The following is a 15,659-nucleotide window of genomic DNA, read 5'->3' on the forward strand; positions in this document are numbered from 1 at the left end:
TTCTAACGAGGAACTCATGGAAATCGGGAGGAAGCTGTCAGCCAACAAGGCGCCAGGGCCGGACGGGATCCCGAACGTCGCGGTGAAAACTGCGATCAAGGAGGCCCCCGACATGTTTCGGGTCGTCTTGCAGAAACTGCTGGAAGAAGGCCACTTTCCGGATAAATGGAAGAGACAGAAGCTGGTGCTGTTGCCAAAGCCGGGGAAGCCCCCGGGTGAGGCGTCATCATACAGACCGATATGCCTGACCGACGCGGTGGGAAAACTGCTGGAGAAAGTCATCCTGAACCGCCTCTCCAGGTACACGGAAGGAGAGAACAGGCTATCGGAGAGGCAGTTTGGCTTCAGGAAAGGGCGATCGACAGTGGACGCAATGCAAGAGACGGGGTTTCCGGTATTGCGCGATAGTACCGCTAGACATCGCCAATGCCTTCAACAGCGCCAGCTGGAAGGCAATCGCGAAAGCGCTACACCGTCTGCGCGTGCCGGGATACCTGTGCCGAATCCTGCAAAGCTACTTCGAGGGCAGAGTGCTCCTTTACGACACGGCAAAGGGTCGTAAGACGGCGAAAATCACCGCGGGCGTTCCACAGGGGTCCATTCTGGGGCCTTGTCTGTGGAACGCTATGTACGACGATGTCCTGACGCTCCATCTACCCGAAGGGGTGCAGATCGTTGGCTTTGCCGACGACATCGTCTTATCCGTGGAAGGGGTATCGGTCGACGACGTACAAATGCTGGCGAACGAAGCAATAGACCAGGTGGTCGAGTGGATGGCGTCAGCGGAGCTCAAAGTGGCCCCACACAAAACGGAAGTGCTGATGGTCAGCAACCGCAAGGCAGTTCAACATGCAGCGATCGAAGTCGGCAATCAGGACATCGCTTCGAGACGACAGCTGAAGTACTTGGGCGTCATGCTCGACGACCGCCTAAACTTTAACAGCCATGTGGATTTCGTGTGCGAAAAGGCGGCAAGAACCATCAACGCGCTCTCAAGGATCCTTCCGAACAGCTACGGACCGCGCAGTAGTATAAGACGTCTTTACGCTAACGTCTCGACGTCTATACTCAGGTACGGAGGACCGGTATGGAGCGCGGCGTTGGAGTCGCATGCGGGTAACCGCATTAAGCTGAACCGCACATACCGACTCATGACCATGAGGGTCATAAGCGCGTACAGAACGATATCGTCAGAAGCGGCCTGCGTCATCGCGAGCATGATGCCTATTGGCATTATCCTGGCGGAGGATAGGGCTTGCAATAGCCGAAGGGGTGCCAGAGGCGCGCGTGAAGTGGCCAGGAGAGAGTCTGTGGCCCGGTGGCAAAGCCAATGGGACCAAGCCAAGGATGGTCGGTGGACACACCGGCTCATTCCGGATCTGGGACTATGGATCAGTAGACGGCACGGCGAAGTTAACTTCTTCCTGACGCAGTTCCTGTCAGGACACGGTTGCTACCGGAGTTACCTTCACCGATTCGGTCACGCAGGATCACCAACGTGCCCGGAATGTGGAAGTGGCGTAGAAGAGACGCCGGAGCACGTGATGTTCGAGTGCCCTAGATTCGCTGCGGAGAGGGCTGAGTACGGGAATCTCGGGGCCGACGACATCGTAGCGGAAATGTGCAAAAAGCAAGCGACGTGGGACCCGGTGAGCCGCGCAGTGACGATAATCATGTCCACACTCCAGTCCAGGGGGAGGAGAGATCAGCGGAACCCGACACTAGGAGAAGCGTAAGCGTACAGCCCTCCCCCCTCCCCACTCCCCACGAAGTAATCACCTCGACGTGGTCCCGGGGGGGATCGAAGCAGTGTTGAAGAGCAAGGATTGTTTTCAGCGGGTAGGCACTGGAGTGAATCCCGCACAACGTCTTTTGAAGATTTTTAAACCTTGCTTTACCAAAAAAAACACACACACACACACACATCTTTAAGCGTTAATTCAGCTTTTTACCGCGACAGTGCTCAGTCTTTAGAGCGACAAATGATCGTCTTGGTTCATCATTTTAGTGGAAAGATATGCAACTTGACCACCGCCTGCGGACAGCGGATACCCAGCGGGCAGCCTCCCCTCTCGGGTGTGGAAATCGGTGAACACTATGCAACATTATAGTTCCATCCAAGGTACTTTAAAAAGACAGGTAGCTTTATCCAGAACAAATCCCCGATCGTATTTTAGAAAAAACTTCAGTGTTTGACATTCACGGGATGGTGGGATGTTTACTTCGGGAACGTTCTTTTCGGAGCTGTTTTCGCTTTTCTGTGGTATTACGACAGTTCAAATTCACGAAAAGTGGCACGAAAGTTGAAGTTTATGCAAATATTCCCAAAATTCTTTCAATAGTTTCAATAGCATATTGAAGCATATTGGTCCGTAGGTCTTGCCACCCGGCCTAGAACAATAGCTAGCTAGCGTTCCTGGACCGTGCTCACTCGCTGTAAAACACAACTCAGTCGCTCGAATGATCTTAAATAGAGAGATGAATCATTTAAACATTCGAAAAAGAGTGAAATCAGGTACTTTCCCTGATAAAACCACCAAACTTGCCCACATCTTCTTCTTCTTCTTCTTGAAACTCACGTGGTTTTGTTGATAAAAAGCGCCCTGCTATGAATGTCAAACAAATTGAAAATGGTGACCTGTCAAAGCGGTTAAGAAGCTACCTGTCTTTTTAAAGTACCTTGGTTCCATCCTATTTTGGCTCGAGGCGAATTTTCTTTCCTTTCTCGCTCTTCGCGCCTCTCTTAAACTCCGTCCAGACGATGACGAATGTTGGAGAATTTCTCGACGAGAACTTCGCAAACAAACGTCATCCCATACAAATCCGGCGAGAAGTTATCGCGATAACTGCAATGTACGTGTGGGGAACCACCCTAACTCCAGCGTTCGTGCATAACGTGCTTAAAGCTGCTTTCACATCGAGCGCGTTTTTAAAAACGCCAAAGTTGGCGTTTTTTGACGCAAAAGCTTATTTTATTGTTCACACCTAGGTTGCGCGAAGGCCGATTTAAAATACACGAAAATCAGCACCAAATCACTACCGCCACCTTATCAAATCATGATAATTAGTTTAATCTTCACGCAAAATAGTTATTACCCGGATTTCAACACATTCTTGCCAAAACAAATTGCAAAACCAAAGGGCAACGCTGGCTTGCTTACGTAGCCTGCTACAGTCGGCTCAGAACCTGCCACAATCTGTAGATTTTTACAGATCCGAAAAAAAACGCCAACTTTTAAGCTCTTCAAAAGCTCGAAAAAATAGCTTTCGGTGCGTTACGTGAACACTTCCATATATTTTGATGTGATACAACCGTGTTTTCTGCGTCAAAAAACCTGCTGCGTCTATTAGTGGCGTTTAAACGCGCTCGATGTGAAAGCAGCTTAACCCTCTAGACGTCAAAGGGAGCTCTCAAGCTCTCTCCCCTTTCCATCAGCAGCGCTCGGTCGAGCAACATGCTCCCGCGCACGCGCTGCAGGGCACAAGTAGAATCTACTATCGCACGCGCGATAAGCCGTGGCCACACGGGGCGAAAACTCTAGCGCAAACGAAAAAATTAATGCCAAAACTTTTGCGCTTCGATATGTTTACATGGCCGGGTTGAGGAAATTAAAATCGTTTTTTTGAAGAAAAGGGTTGAATACACTAGCAATGATCACTCACTGTCGATGTAAACCACAAAAAGAACATATTGTGAGCTCTACCGTTTGCAAAAAGCTTTTACGCTAGGTTTTACGCTCCACGGACCAATAATCGTTTGACAGCATGTAAACGGCAAGCGTAAACGTTTTGGCATTAATTTTTTCGTTTGCGCTAGAGTTTTCGCCCCGTGTGGCCACGGCTATACACACAGAAATCGTGCAATAAACATCCACAGCGAGAACACCACACCACTTCTCCATCACGAAGTAAAAACGGAAACCATCTCCACATCCGAACGGTTTCCACACTGGTGACCCCGACGTGATGGGGAAGTACAAATTCGAAAGTGGTGACCCCGACGTCTCGGGGAGTGCAAACAGTGATAGTTTTCGGAAATTTTCCAGGCTAAACGAGCCGGCTTTTCCCGAAACGGACTACATGCGTCCACGCTTTGGCAACGGTCACGCTGTGACACGCAAAGTGTAAAAGTGCGAACAAACCACGCGCCGTGCGGAAAATCGGTTCAAGAACTCGCAAGTGTCACACGCACCCCCACCCCACGCCTCGCGCTAAGTGAGCCGCACATCTCCCAACAACGGTGCAGTGAACTTCCTGGAAGCTGCCAACGCCACGCTCGCGAGCCAGTAAGACACGACCCAACGTGTTTTTCCTGGAAGCCGCCGACGCCACGCTCGCGTGCCAGCATTCTGCGCTTTTTATGCTCACACTCTCACCGAGAGAAACGCGCACCGAATAGAGCATCGAGCGTCGCGCGCCGAATTTCCTCTCTCGCGTCGGTAAGAGGAAACGTGTCGAATCGTGTGTTCGCTAACTTCTTAGAACAATGTCGCTGCTACACTCGCCCGCCATCTTGCTTCCTACAGCTACGGGTAAGCCATGCGCGCTGGTTTCCCGGTAACAGCTGGGTTAGCAACGAGCAACGAGCAGCCCCCACCAAAGCCGCCACGACATGTTGGCGCCCCTGGAGCAGTTCGCCACCACCGCTGGCGCCTCCAGTTTTCAACGCTGCAACGAGCAGCCATCACCAAAGACGCCGCAACGCGCTGGCGCCCCTGGAGCAGTTCGCCACCACCGCTGGCGCCTCCAGTTTTCGACGCTGCAACGAGCAGCCATCACCAAAGACGCCGCAACGCGCTGGCGCCCCTGGAGCAGTTCGCCGCAACTAGCCGCGCCTCCAGACTTCCCAACGACTAAGACATACCGTTCATCGACATCGACCGATACGAGGCTACCTGCAGCTACGGTCGGGTCACACGAAGGGACCCACCGACACTAGCTGGGTGAACTTGTTCATCACTCAACCAAGGAATTACGAATCGACCGCCGCAACGAGTGGCGCTTCTGAGGACTTCCATCGACCAGGTTCCGGATCTACGACATGTTGGCGCCCCTGGAGCAGTTCGCCACCACCGCTGGCGCCTCCAGGTTTCCTCGCTGCAACGAGCAGCCCTCATCAAGCCGCCGCATCGAGCCGGCGCTTCTGGAGCGGTCACGCCGTCACACCCCGGCGCCTCCAGAACCCAGCGCTGCAACGAGTAGCACCACCGGGATCGACGGGTACCCGATCGTCATCGCCGTTACGCCCTCACTCCGGTATCGTCTGGACCTCGTCCGCGGTCCCGACTAGGAGGGGAGTACTGTGGGGAACCACCCTAACTCCAGCGTTCGTGCGTAACGTGCTTAACCCTCTAGACGTCAAAGGGAGCTGTCGAGCTCTCTTCCCTTTCCATCAGCAGCGCTCGGTCGAGCAACATGCTCCCGCGCACGCGCTGCAGGGCACAAGTAAAATCTAGTATCGCACGCGCGATACACACAGAAATCGTGCAATAAACATCCACAGCGAGAACACTACACCACTTCTCCATCACGAAGTAAAAACGGAAACCATCTCTACATCCGAACGGTTTCCACATACGTCTAGCAAGCGAATGTACATCAAGCATACAAGAAGGATCGTGCCACACCTTTTGCAGCAGTCAAATCTAGTAAACAGTGACCTTGTGTTGTGGTTTGAAGGTGCGAGAAAGTTATCGCGAATACTTTTGCTCAAACTGAGCAAAAGTTATCGCGATAACTTCCCAGCGGGCAGCCTCCCCTCTCGGGTGGGGAAATCGGTGAACAACATGCAACATTATAGTTCCATCCTATTTTGGCTCGAGGCGAATTTTCTTTCCTTTCTCGCTCTTCGCGCCTCTCCTAGTGCTGCCCTCGTTTCGCTCAGGACGATTTTTTTCCCGTCTCGTTTTTCACCGATCCTGCGAGGATCATCCGTGTAAACACGAGCGGTGCTGAACACGAATGCATCTGTATGCGATCGAGTTTGAGGCGCGATAAAAAGTTCCCCGGGATGATGAAAATGAATAGCATGTTTTTGATTGAAAAATACATAAAACAGCGCTCAAAGCATTTTCAAAAAGCGTTTTAAATGAAAGATAATATGTAACATACCATTTCATCCGATTTACAGCACTTTTTTGTGCAATGTTTAGCATTTTTGGCTGTGATCAGCTATCAAGGAACTTTTCAGGTCACCTCAGCCTAAGCAAGGTACTTTAAAAAGACAGGTAGCTTCTTAACCGCTTTGACAGGACACCATTTTGAATTTGTTTGACATTCATAGCAGGGCGCTTTTATCAACAAAACCACGTGAGTTTCAAGAAGAAGAAGAAGAAGATATGGGCAAGTTTGGTGGTTTTATCAAGGAAAGTACCTGATTTCACTCTTTTTCGGATGTTTAAATGATTCATCTCTCTATTTAAGATCAATCGAGCAACCGAGTTATGTTTTACAGCGAGTGAGCACGGTCCAGGAACGCTAGCTAGCTCTTGTTCTAGGCCGGGTGGCAAGACCTACGGACCGATACCATATTGAAACACTAGGAAGAATTTTGAGAATATTTGCATAAACTTCAACTTTCGTGCCACTTTTCGTGAATTTGAACTGTCGTAATACCACAGAAAAGCGAAAACAGCTCCGAAAAGAGCGTTCCCGAAGTAAACATCCCACCATCCCGTGAATGTCAAACTCTGAAGTTTTTTCTAAAATACAATCGAGGATTTGTTCTGGATAAAGCTACCTGTCTTTTTAAAGTACCTTGAGCCTAAGCACTTGCGACGGGACGGCAAGAGTTCTCTTTCTCAGATCTAACGATCATGAGGTTCGTGGAATAGTCTCTCCGAGAAATGAAACTGTACTTTTTTTAACCACAAGTTTTTTTCATTAATAATACCTAAAACGTTGCCCAACACATTTTTAAAAACCTTACCAAATGCAAAACAACATACAACATTGCATTTCGTTGCATTTCCAACACTTTTTTATGCAATGTTGAACAATTTTAAGTGTGATGTGATTCCAACGAACTTTTGAGACGTCCCGATCCGAAGGAGGTGAAAGAAAAGGAGGAAGAGAAATCTGTCAAACAGTTCTGTTCGGTGTTCAAGGTGATCCGGCTGATCGTGCTCGCGCGTAAGTATCAAAAAAATATGCTTATTTTTCCCACATTTTGTGGGGTTTCTTCTCGTTTCAGACTATTAAACACCCACAGCAACGACAACTCTATGCTCTGTATGATCCGGTAAGTATTTCAAGCGATATTTGCATGATCATTCTGATCGTCTGATGCGTAACACTTCTCTTCCAGAAATTTCCTGTACGTGCATCTTCGGGGCAGCGGAATAGTTTTGCGGTAAGTAAAAAGTGCTTGTGAGCAGTGATAACAGTGATTTATGTGTTATAAAAGTGAATAATATCCTTTTTGTGTGTTTCCAGATACCTCCGCATCGCGAGCTGAGAGCCACGATCGAGCCACGAAGAGCGATTTAATGTCCTGCTCGGCCACCAACGAAGGAAGGATTGAGGGAGTTGGGTAAGTTTAGTGTTATGATTTGTGAATGTATATTATTAAAAGTGTCAATAAAAATCATTAAAGTGAAATTTAATTTGCTATTTTTAATGCAGGCATCCGAAATGGGTTGAGGGGTGCAGAGGACGGGGGGAGGGGTAGGAGGAACCTATGAAGGGGGTGGAGGAGGGATGAACCTAGGGGGTACGATCACACGCACACCATTACGACGCGTACCCAGCCGGCAGAAACGCGTACGGCAGGCTTATAAGCGCCACGTCATGACTTATACTCTCTGTTCCAAATGACGCCTTCGATCAAATAAAAACTTTTCACATCACATTAGCCTATGTCGCTGTATAACGTTAATCAAGATGTTTCCTACATACCTTTACTGGGTTTTTTTATAATTCTCAGCAAACCACACCAGTCACTTTTAGCTATCTGCCCCAAAATGTTGCGAAACTCATTTAAGTTATGCGTAATCGCTGGTGGTCAGCACGCGACTACCGTCTATCGGCTGGCCGCAACGTAGAGCACCAGCCTCGAAAATCACTTTGCTGCGCACAAGGCAACATGTGACAACTCGCCCTGACAGCAAGGTACTTTAAAAAGACAGGTAGCTTTATGCAGAACAAATCCCCGATCGTATTTTAGAAAAAACTTCAGAGTTTGACATTCACGGGATGGTGGGATGTTTACTTCGGGAACGCTCTTTTCGGAGCTGTTTTCGCTTCTCTGTGGTATTACGACACCCAAGCAACCAAGGAGAACAAATTTTGGGGGATTCAGAATTCTGATCAGAACTCTAGGCTGTTCTCATCAGCATTCTGAATCCCCCAAAATTTGCAGCAATTTCTCCATACAAAATTGGGGGATTCAGAATGCCCATCAGAACGTCTGATGAGAACGCTGAATCCCCCAAAATAGTTCCCATTTTGTCCGCAGGGTGCGCAGGCACGGTATATATTGTGTACATGTGATATATATATTTATTTTCTACAAATATATGTATAGCACCAAATTTTATTTCAAAAAATTATGATTTTTTTAAATTATAAATAAATTACACTAATTTTGCCATAAAAATCACCCTCTTATCTCCGCGATGCCGTGCGCCCCTTTCCGGAGCGGGCTTTGGTATTAGGTTGGGGTCACCGTGGTACCCGTACCTGGCAGTGACGGTGGTGCTGGGCCACCGTACTCCATGCCGAGGTTATGCGGATGATAGGGTCGAGGAGTGCCGGCACCGTTTGCTATCTGCATTGTCCGTTCATCCGATGATGCAACGAGTTGCTGTCGATTACGGTGGTGATGGTGATGATGGTAATCGGTCGGGGTCCCACTGTACGAATCGTTCGGTTCTGATCGCTTTAACGAACCGTTCAACGAGGCTGGGGAGGAGAGCACATATCCTTGGCCGATGCATGATGTGGATGGAGGCTGTCAAGAAGAGAAAGGGGGAAAGAGAATGAGAATGAAGCAGACCACCGGTATAAAGACTTACCTTTACTCGCTGTTTTCGTAAGCAGCATCCGATGAGGTACCGTTGCTGAACCTCACTGTGATGCTGATTAGAATGGTGGTGGTGATGGAGCGGATGATGCGTCAGTGCATGCCGCAGCAATTCATTGTGGATCCGTTCGTCGGATGACGAGCAGCAGCTGCTACCATTCCCGATCAGCAGAGGGGACCCCTCATTGACGATCAGGGCCGTAGCCGATCGGTCTCCCGCGCTGCGGTGATGTGATAGCCGGTGGCGTGCTACGGGTTAGAGATCATTGTTATCATTCATTACGGGGTAGAGATCATTGTTATCATTTGTATGTAAAAACCCTGTTCGCACTTCCTCGGCGCCGGCGCCACTTACCCATTACGGAAGGAGTTTTCGATGACAATTTTCGGTCCATGCTTCAGGGCAAGCACCGCTGTAGTCGCATTGATGTCCTCTATCGTCTCCGCACTCCACTCACGACCGGCGATTTCCTTCGGCACACCACCGGCACCATTCACGTACCGGCTTGCAACGGAGCATCTTTGTTCGAAAGGTCGAAAGGAAAGGTTCGCATCCTTCACCTCCACCATTCTGCGTACCGGTAACTAGCACTCCACGTATCATCGGATGAGGTACTTGCACCGGCTGCTGTGTCTACTGCACATGATGTACCGAATGCTGCTATTGCGCCTGATGATGATGCACGACACGACACATTCTCGTCAAAGTTTAATATGGAATTATGGGCATCCTGTGGGGAAGGGAGAATCCGTGTTAGTGTCACCGTGGATTGATACGATCCGGTACCGGCGTACTTACCTCATCCCATAGCCTTTCTTATCATCCGGTGTTCCTTCATAATATCAGTAACTGCTTCACGATCACGATGCTGCGGATGCTGCGGCGGACAAAAAACAAACACGTATTTTCGGTGAACTACACTTACCTCAGCTTACTACGATGGTACACTACTGTTTCACTTATTTTACACTACATTTTTTCACTAATTTAAACGTTTTTTCACTTGTTTTAACAAGCGAAGATGCAACCGACGTTGTTGTTGTTTCAGGAATTTTCGTGAAATTGAAACGTCAAACCGATCGGTCGCGTGTTTATGTTTCAAATCCAAATTCAGAAATTATATTTCACACGATTTGGTGTTGGACAGAGGATTTGGTGTTCTCATAAAAGAACTGTTTGAGCCTTCGAGGGGATTTGGTGTTCTGATTGTTGTCAGCGGCAGAACTGTTGGAGCCTTCAGGGGGATTTATTCTTCTCCTCATGAGAACTGAAGGCTACCTATGGTTGCTTGGGGAACACGTTTGAGGCTGAAGGCACAACACAATTTCACAGCACAACACAATTTCACCAAATTTAAGCACCACTGGAGACACTTTACTATTTGCTTCGACGATTTTAGCGGAATGCGAGCGGACACGGCACTACGCGTCCATTTATACTCCCTCCCGCAACTACCTTCAGTTTAACGAATCTATCTGTCGGTTAAGTTTAAAAAAATTCGGTTTCAAAAAGTCGAGTTTCATGCTCACAGCTCGAATTCGAGTACGTGAGACGTATCCAATGCTCGAAAAATGTGAGCAAACTCGCACGCGCTAGATTTAAGCACATCCAGCTCTTAACCCGCGCGTTTGGTACAATCGATGGGCTTGCTCAGCACATGAACCTGGCCAATTGCGCAGAATTTCAGCTCATATTCTCGTTGGGTTGTTTATTCCACTGGTTATTTAACGGCCAAATTTTGAAATGTTCGGCCCCTAAATGTATGCAAATAGAATCGGTTAGCCTACCGAATCGGTTGAGGTGTATATATTGGTTTTTTACCAAATACGCCTTCCTGTGATCAATCTACCGCCCGGAAAACGAGCGCCAAAAAACCGCCGTTCAAATTTTCGAGTCAATCGCTCGAAAACCCATTTTTCGAGCACAACAAAGCAGGTTGCTCGAAAAACTGCTCGAAATAGGCAAAAGCCATAATTGTGCTCGAAACAAAGCAGGCTGCTCGAAATAAAGGAATTTTTCAAAAAATGCCTTTATTTCGAGCAACCCTGCGGAAACAGCACCGTCACAAAACGAGCTGTCATTTTGGTGTTTCGCCGTTTTGTTAAAAATCTTTGCAAAAAGTGGGAATTTTTGATAATTTTTCCTTATATTTGTGATAAAGATAAGGGTGATAAGAGCGATAAGAGAGCATTAGCATCATTTGCAACACCCGCCGTCGTTCTCGCTGGGAAAGTAGGCCGATAAAGTGGAAAATCGTGGAAAACGGCGCTTTTACCTTTACCGGAAAAGGGACCCTTTTTTGGTAGCTCCGGGAGCTAGTCAAACAACTCAGAATCGACCCTAGAGAGAACAGAGATACGGGAGACTCGGAAACCGTGCCGGTAAGTTTTAAAGTTCGAGATTCTGCAAGGATCAGAGGTTGCACTAACGATCGAATTCTCCTTCCAGCAAGCATTACGGCAAGATCTCCTGCAACTAAGATTGCAAATAGCCCAGAAAGCTAGCTGGACTCTAAGAAAGCAGAGGTCTACGCGAAGGCCCAGGATGCTGGATTCAATAGCTGTACTGGCCATAAATCCTCACTGAAGAAACAGTCAATTTAGAAGTGTTGAAATTTTGAAAATTCTTCAATAACGGAGAGCGGACTGCGACATGTAATTATTGAAATAGAACCAACAATCTTAATTTACCCACACTTTACACCAACCTTTCGGTTTTTCTGGACAGGGCGGATTACTGGAAATCGAACGACCGAAAGTTTTGTGACTTCTGCAAGTGCTGGTTAGCGGATAACAAATCGGTTAGTTTAGCGTGTAGGGCGACGAAATTCATTCGGTGCAAAGTAACATTTTTTATTTTCCCTTTTTCCGTTCAATAGAGCATACAGTTTCACGAAAATGGGAAACGACACCAGGCAAACGTACAGAAGCGTATCTCGGAGATCAGCCGCAACAGCTACAAGGCCCAGCAGGAGCAGAACAAAATTGATGCCGATCTGAAAAGGATGAACGATGCGGCTGCGAAGGCCTACCTGCAGGACATTAGTGCTTGCGCAGATATCAGCTCGAGGGAGCTGTACGCGAAACAGCAGCTAGAAGAAGCGCAAGCAGCCGCTGCTCAGGCCGTCTCGACGGCCGGTCCACCCTCGACCAGCAGTAGTTCTGCGGCTAGCGGATCACGAGCTGGCCCAAAATTACCTCCCAAAAGAGGCCGAGAAGCAGATCCCTTGTACTTAGCGGGAGGAGACAGTGATGAAGAGGCTGCTGATGGCTCGAACAAAGCAAAGGCGGCTGCAAAACGGAAGCGTGTAGAGGAAATGGCTCAGATAGGCAACGGGTCCATGTGGGTGGAGGCTGAAACGGATGAAGGATACCCGTACTACTGGAACGTTAAGACCGGCGAGTCAGCCTGGGAGGCTCCTGCGGAAGGCTTCATGAAGAAGGACGAGTACGAGAAGCTATCCAAATTGGCTTGGCAAAAGCAGAAGGAAACGGCCGCATCGGAAGCAAAGTACGAGATCGAGAATGCCGACGAAATTGCGGCCCGCTTGAGGCGAGAAAATATGGCACACATTTTCAAGCAAAACCGAAAGGCCAAGGAAGACTTTGAGCGAATGGCGGATCACAAACGAGCCGCCGCCGAGGATGCAGAAATCGAGCGGTCCAGGAATCCCTACGGTAGCTGGCAAACTGTGGAGGCAAAGTAAGTACCTAAACCCAACGATCGCCTATCAGACAGTCTTACTTACCCCGGAATGTGCGTTTTGCAGGGATGAAAAACCGATAGATCTTCAGCTCCCCGTAGTACCAGCCCCACTGTACGTACCAAGTGCAGCACCGGAAATACAGCAGCCGAAATTTAAAGAGAAGATCGTCGATCGCATCTCATCCGAGGTGAAGGGCAGTGATGCCTTCGTGAAAAAGCGAAAAATTCAACGCAACGCTCGGCAGCGGTTAGATGTAGATTAACTGGTTAAATAAATAAGAATCACATGCCCTACAAGTTCCCTAATTTAGATTAAATACGTTACATCTCATTCCGGTCAGGTAGACGCAAACGGTTTTTCTGGATTGCTTAATCGATTTCTAGAAACGATTGATCGATAAAGAGAAATAGCGCCATGGCTCATCGAACCTCTCTCTCCGCACACGCCATTTTTGATCCTTTGTGAACGGCAGGTGGAGTGTAGTTCTGGAAGAAAATTTTCAGCCGACCAAAAACGAGGCAAAAGTTATAAAAATGGGACAAAAATCGAACCCAAAAACTGTGAAACAATCATTAACAATGAGATTCGCCGCAATCGCCAACAAGCCGCCGGTATATACGGAGGAAGATCGTAAAGCAGAGCTCCTGAGACTCGCGGAATGCATTTGTAAGCGCGAGAAAACCACCATCCGCTGCAAGCGCTGTGCGAAGTTATTCTTCGGTCGGATCCTGCGTACTTGTCCGACCCATCAAAATGTAAGTTTCCTGAAGTTGTGCTTGCTTTTTTGCGTAGAACGTCGTTTAATGTAGCTCGCTGATTGCCCTGTTAGGTCGTCTTCCTGTACGACATTCATACGTGCCCGGTATGCGTCGGAAAAGATCTGGAAGAGCTACCGATTGACCTGGCCACCTACACGAAGCTGGTACAGTTAACCCCGTTGCGTCGTTGATCGCGCAAGAATCTTAATCGTAGACCGATACGATGACCATCGTACGTAACTGAAAGCCTGGGCAGCTCTCCACCGTGGAGCAACGAGTCTCGAAGGCAGATGAATGAACTACATGAATAAAACTAACATTTTATTACCGGAACCATCGTACACCGTTAAATAGAAAACCAGCCGGGTGTTCCGGGCCGGTCTTTGTTTTTGTCCAGGAACTTTTTGTAATTCTTTTTCGCATCGTCCAGCGACTTCTTGTCGTCTTCGATCTTCTGTTTTGCATCGTTTGGGAACATGTCGGGAAACTCGAACTTCGTGGTGGCAGGCTGTGTACGAACGAAAAAGGATTAATAAATGTCCGGAGAGGGATCAACCGGCGGATTACCGTACCAGCGTGACATAAGCGTATTTGGTGTCCTCCTCCTTAGTGATGTAGCCCAGCACTAGATCCCGCTTGGTGTCTCCCATACCGATCCGCGTCCGCACGTTGACCACCGGTATTTTATAGATTTTCTCCAGATAGTTCCTCACATCGTGCCGGGTCATTTCCATCGAGCATGCAAATTGTACCACGTTTGGGGGCTGCTCGTTTTCGGGTCGCAATAGTTTGAGCCAAAAGTTGGGCAGGAACACACGTAATTGCGGGTTACCACGCTGGTATATCGGATACCACCTGGTCGACATCGTTTAACGATTAAACTGCTTTTTAACCCGATTTTTCCAACAATTTATTCCAAACTTTGTCTGGCCCGGACCGCTCCGTAATCCACCAAAACATCCGGCAAATGTGTTATACTGTTATACTGCGTTTTGTTCGTGAAATTCTCGTTATTGAAATATTTTTATGTTCTGAATTTCCATTTATTTTATCTAGGAATATTTTTTCTGAGTTCTAGAATATTGCCGATAAGGAATTAAAAATATATTTCACCGGCACCGATATCGAAATCGTTGCTCGAAAAATATAACACATTCCAACAGGGTGACACCGATTCATTCTGACAACCGCGTCTTGCGTAAGGAGCAAAAAGCAAAAAGGTCCGTGAGTATTTTTCGTGCAAATTTTCTAGATTTCCCCGTTTTTCCTGAAATAAAGTGATCGCGGTGAGCTAAGCCCCGGAAACCCCTTCAAGCTTTTTGCACTAAACATACGAAATCCGCCGTCGCTGGCTTCAGGACCGCACAATCGAAGAGCATAACGTTATGTAATTAATCCGTCGATGTTGTTTTCCTTCTTGCTAGGACTCTTTCGTGAGGACACCGTTCAGCTTAGGCCAAACCTTGCATCGCCATGGGTCACGGATTCGGAGAATTAGCCAAGGTACGCGGCATCGTCACGCACAAGATCTCTCCCTTCGAACAGCGCGCCTTCGCTAACGTAATCAGCAAGGGCATCCCGAATACGCTGCGACGAATCCGTTCGCAGATCTTCATCGTCACTCCGCGTAAGTTACCTGGACCGGTGCTAGAGGACCGGTCGCACCGATGAAGAAGAAACTAATCCCTTTTCATTTCATTTTCCATATTCCTCGGATGGCTCATCGAAACGACAGCATTCGTTATCGGCTACATGGTGTACAACTACATTGAGAATCTGCACACCCAAATCAACCGCAAGAACCCAGCCGACTTCGAGAATGATTCGTAATTCATCTGGATAGGCTCGTCACAACAGGTTGGCTCATCTAGAGGTCACTGGTTGAACGTTAGCAGTGTAATAAAATGTTAAAAATCTAACCCCCCCTTTACCCCTGAAGTGCATTATGTGCAAAGTTCAACATCCGATTTACAGGCGAAACGATCAGCTTAGATACTGGAAAAGACCCCCTCAGCAATGGCAGGACCTAGGAGTCGAAAATGGAAATGATTCCATTCGAAATCGCTGCTGCACCCGGTCGGTACGCAGGCATGTCTGGGAACAAGGTCGTTGCTTGGATACTGCAAATCCGTTGCCATGGACCCTGGTAACGCCTGGTTAGATTGCTGTTTA

General features: G+C 48.1%; 6 protein-coding genes across 7 annotated transcripts in view; 3 read left to right on the plus strand and 3 right to left on the minus strand.

The window, feature by feature from the left end:
* LOC125955396 (uncharacterized) overlaps nucleotides 1-8,040 on the minus strand; it is a 52,126-nt gene extending 44,086 nt beyond the window's left edge. Inside the window, exon 1 of the mRNA XM_049686531.1 lies at nucleotides 7,897-8,040. The gene's annotated coding sequence lies outside the window, so the exon portion shown is untranslated. The remainder of the gene's footprint in view (nucleotides 1-7,896) is intronic.
* A 610-nt stretch (nucleotides 8,041-8,650) lies between these two features.
* On the minus strand, nucleotides 8,651-9,758 carry LOC125955398 (homeobox protein B-H1-like). The gene is made up of 3 exons (XM_049686533.1): nucleotides 9,378-9,758; nucleotides 9,015-9,271; nucleotides 8,651-8,950 (listed from the first exon to the last, which is right to left on the minus strand). The coding sequence occupies exons 1-3, from the start codon at nucleotides 9,415-9,417 to the stop codon at nucleotides 8,651-8,653; spliced, it is 597 nt and encodes a 198-aa protein (XP_049542490.1). The 5' UTR covers nucleotides 9,418-9,758.
* Nucleotides 9,759-11,111: 1,353 nt separating this feature from the next.
* Nucleotides 11,112-13,056, plus strand: LOC125954393 (WW domain-binding protein 4). The gene is made up of 5 exons (XM_049684642.1): nucleotides 11,112-11,404; nucleotides 11,472-11,677; nucleotides 11,751-11,823; nucleotides 11,902-12,725; nucleotides 12,793-13,056. Coding segments are annotated over exons 2-5 (1,098 nt in total). The 5' UTR covers nucleotides 11,112-11,404; nucleotides 11,472-11,675; the 3' UTR covers nucleotides 12,992-13,056.
* Nucleotides 13,057-13,192: 136 nt separating this feature from the next.
* LOC125954397 (uncharacterized protein CG13380) lies at nucleotides 13,193-13,830 on the plus strand. The gene is made up of 2 exons (XM_049684645.1): nucleotides 13,193-13,484; nucleotides 13,559-13,830. The coding sequence occupies exons 1-2, from the start codon at nucleotides 13,263-13,265 to the stop codon at nucleotides 13,676-13,678; spliced, it is 342 nt and encodes a 113-aa protein (XP_049540602.1). The 5' UTR covers nucleotides 13,193-13,262; the 3' UTR covers nucleotides 13,679-13,830.
* Nucleotides 13,783-14,461, minus strand: LOC125954396 (probable 39S ribosomal protein L23, mitochondrial). Its single transcript, XM_049684644.1, has 2 exons — nucleotides 14,060-14,461; nucleotides 13,783-13,995 (listed from the first exon to the last, which is right to left on the minus strand). The coding sequence occupies exons 1-2, from the start codon at nucleotides 14,351-14,353 to the stop codon at nucleotides 13,834-13,836; spliced, it is 456 nt and encodes a 151-aa protein (XP_049540601.1). The 5' UTR covers nucleotides 14,354-14,461; the 3' UTR covers nucleotides 13,783-13,833.
* A 122-nt stretch (nucleotides 14,462-14,583) lies between these two features.
* LOC125954398 (cytochrome b-c1 complex subunit 8) lies at nucleotides 14,584-15,411 on the plus strand. Of its 2 annotated transcripts, none has more exons than XM_049684647.1 (3): nucleotides 14,584-14,707; nucleotides 14,912-15,114; nucleotides 15,223-15,411. In XM_049684647.1, the coding sequence occupies exons 2-3, from the start codon at nucleotides 14,961-14,963 to the stop codon at nucleotides 15,315-15,317; spliced, it is 249 nt and encodes an 82-aa protein (XP_049540604.1). In that variant the 5' UTR covers nucleotides 14,584-14,707; nucleotides 14,912-14,960; the 3' UTR covers nucleotides 15,318-15,411. The 2 variants fall into 2 exon arrangements, with proteins under 2 accessions (XP_049540604.1, XP_049540605.1); XM_049684648.1 differs by having other exon boundaries at nucleotides 14,664-14,773.
* The last annotated feature ends 248 nt before the right edge of the window (nucleotides 15,412-15,659 follow it).

Source organism: Anopheles darlingi, chromosome 3 (assembly GCF_943734745.1).
Source record: "Anopheles darlingi chromosome 3, idAnoDarlMG_H_01, whole genome shotgun sequence".
Lineage (NCBI taxonomy): Eukaryota > Metazoa > Arthropoda > Insecta > Diptera > Culicidae > Anopheles > Anopheles darlingi.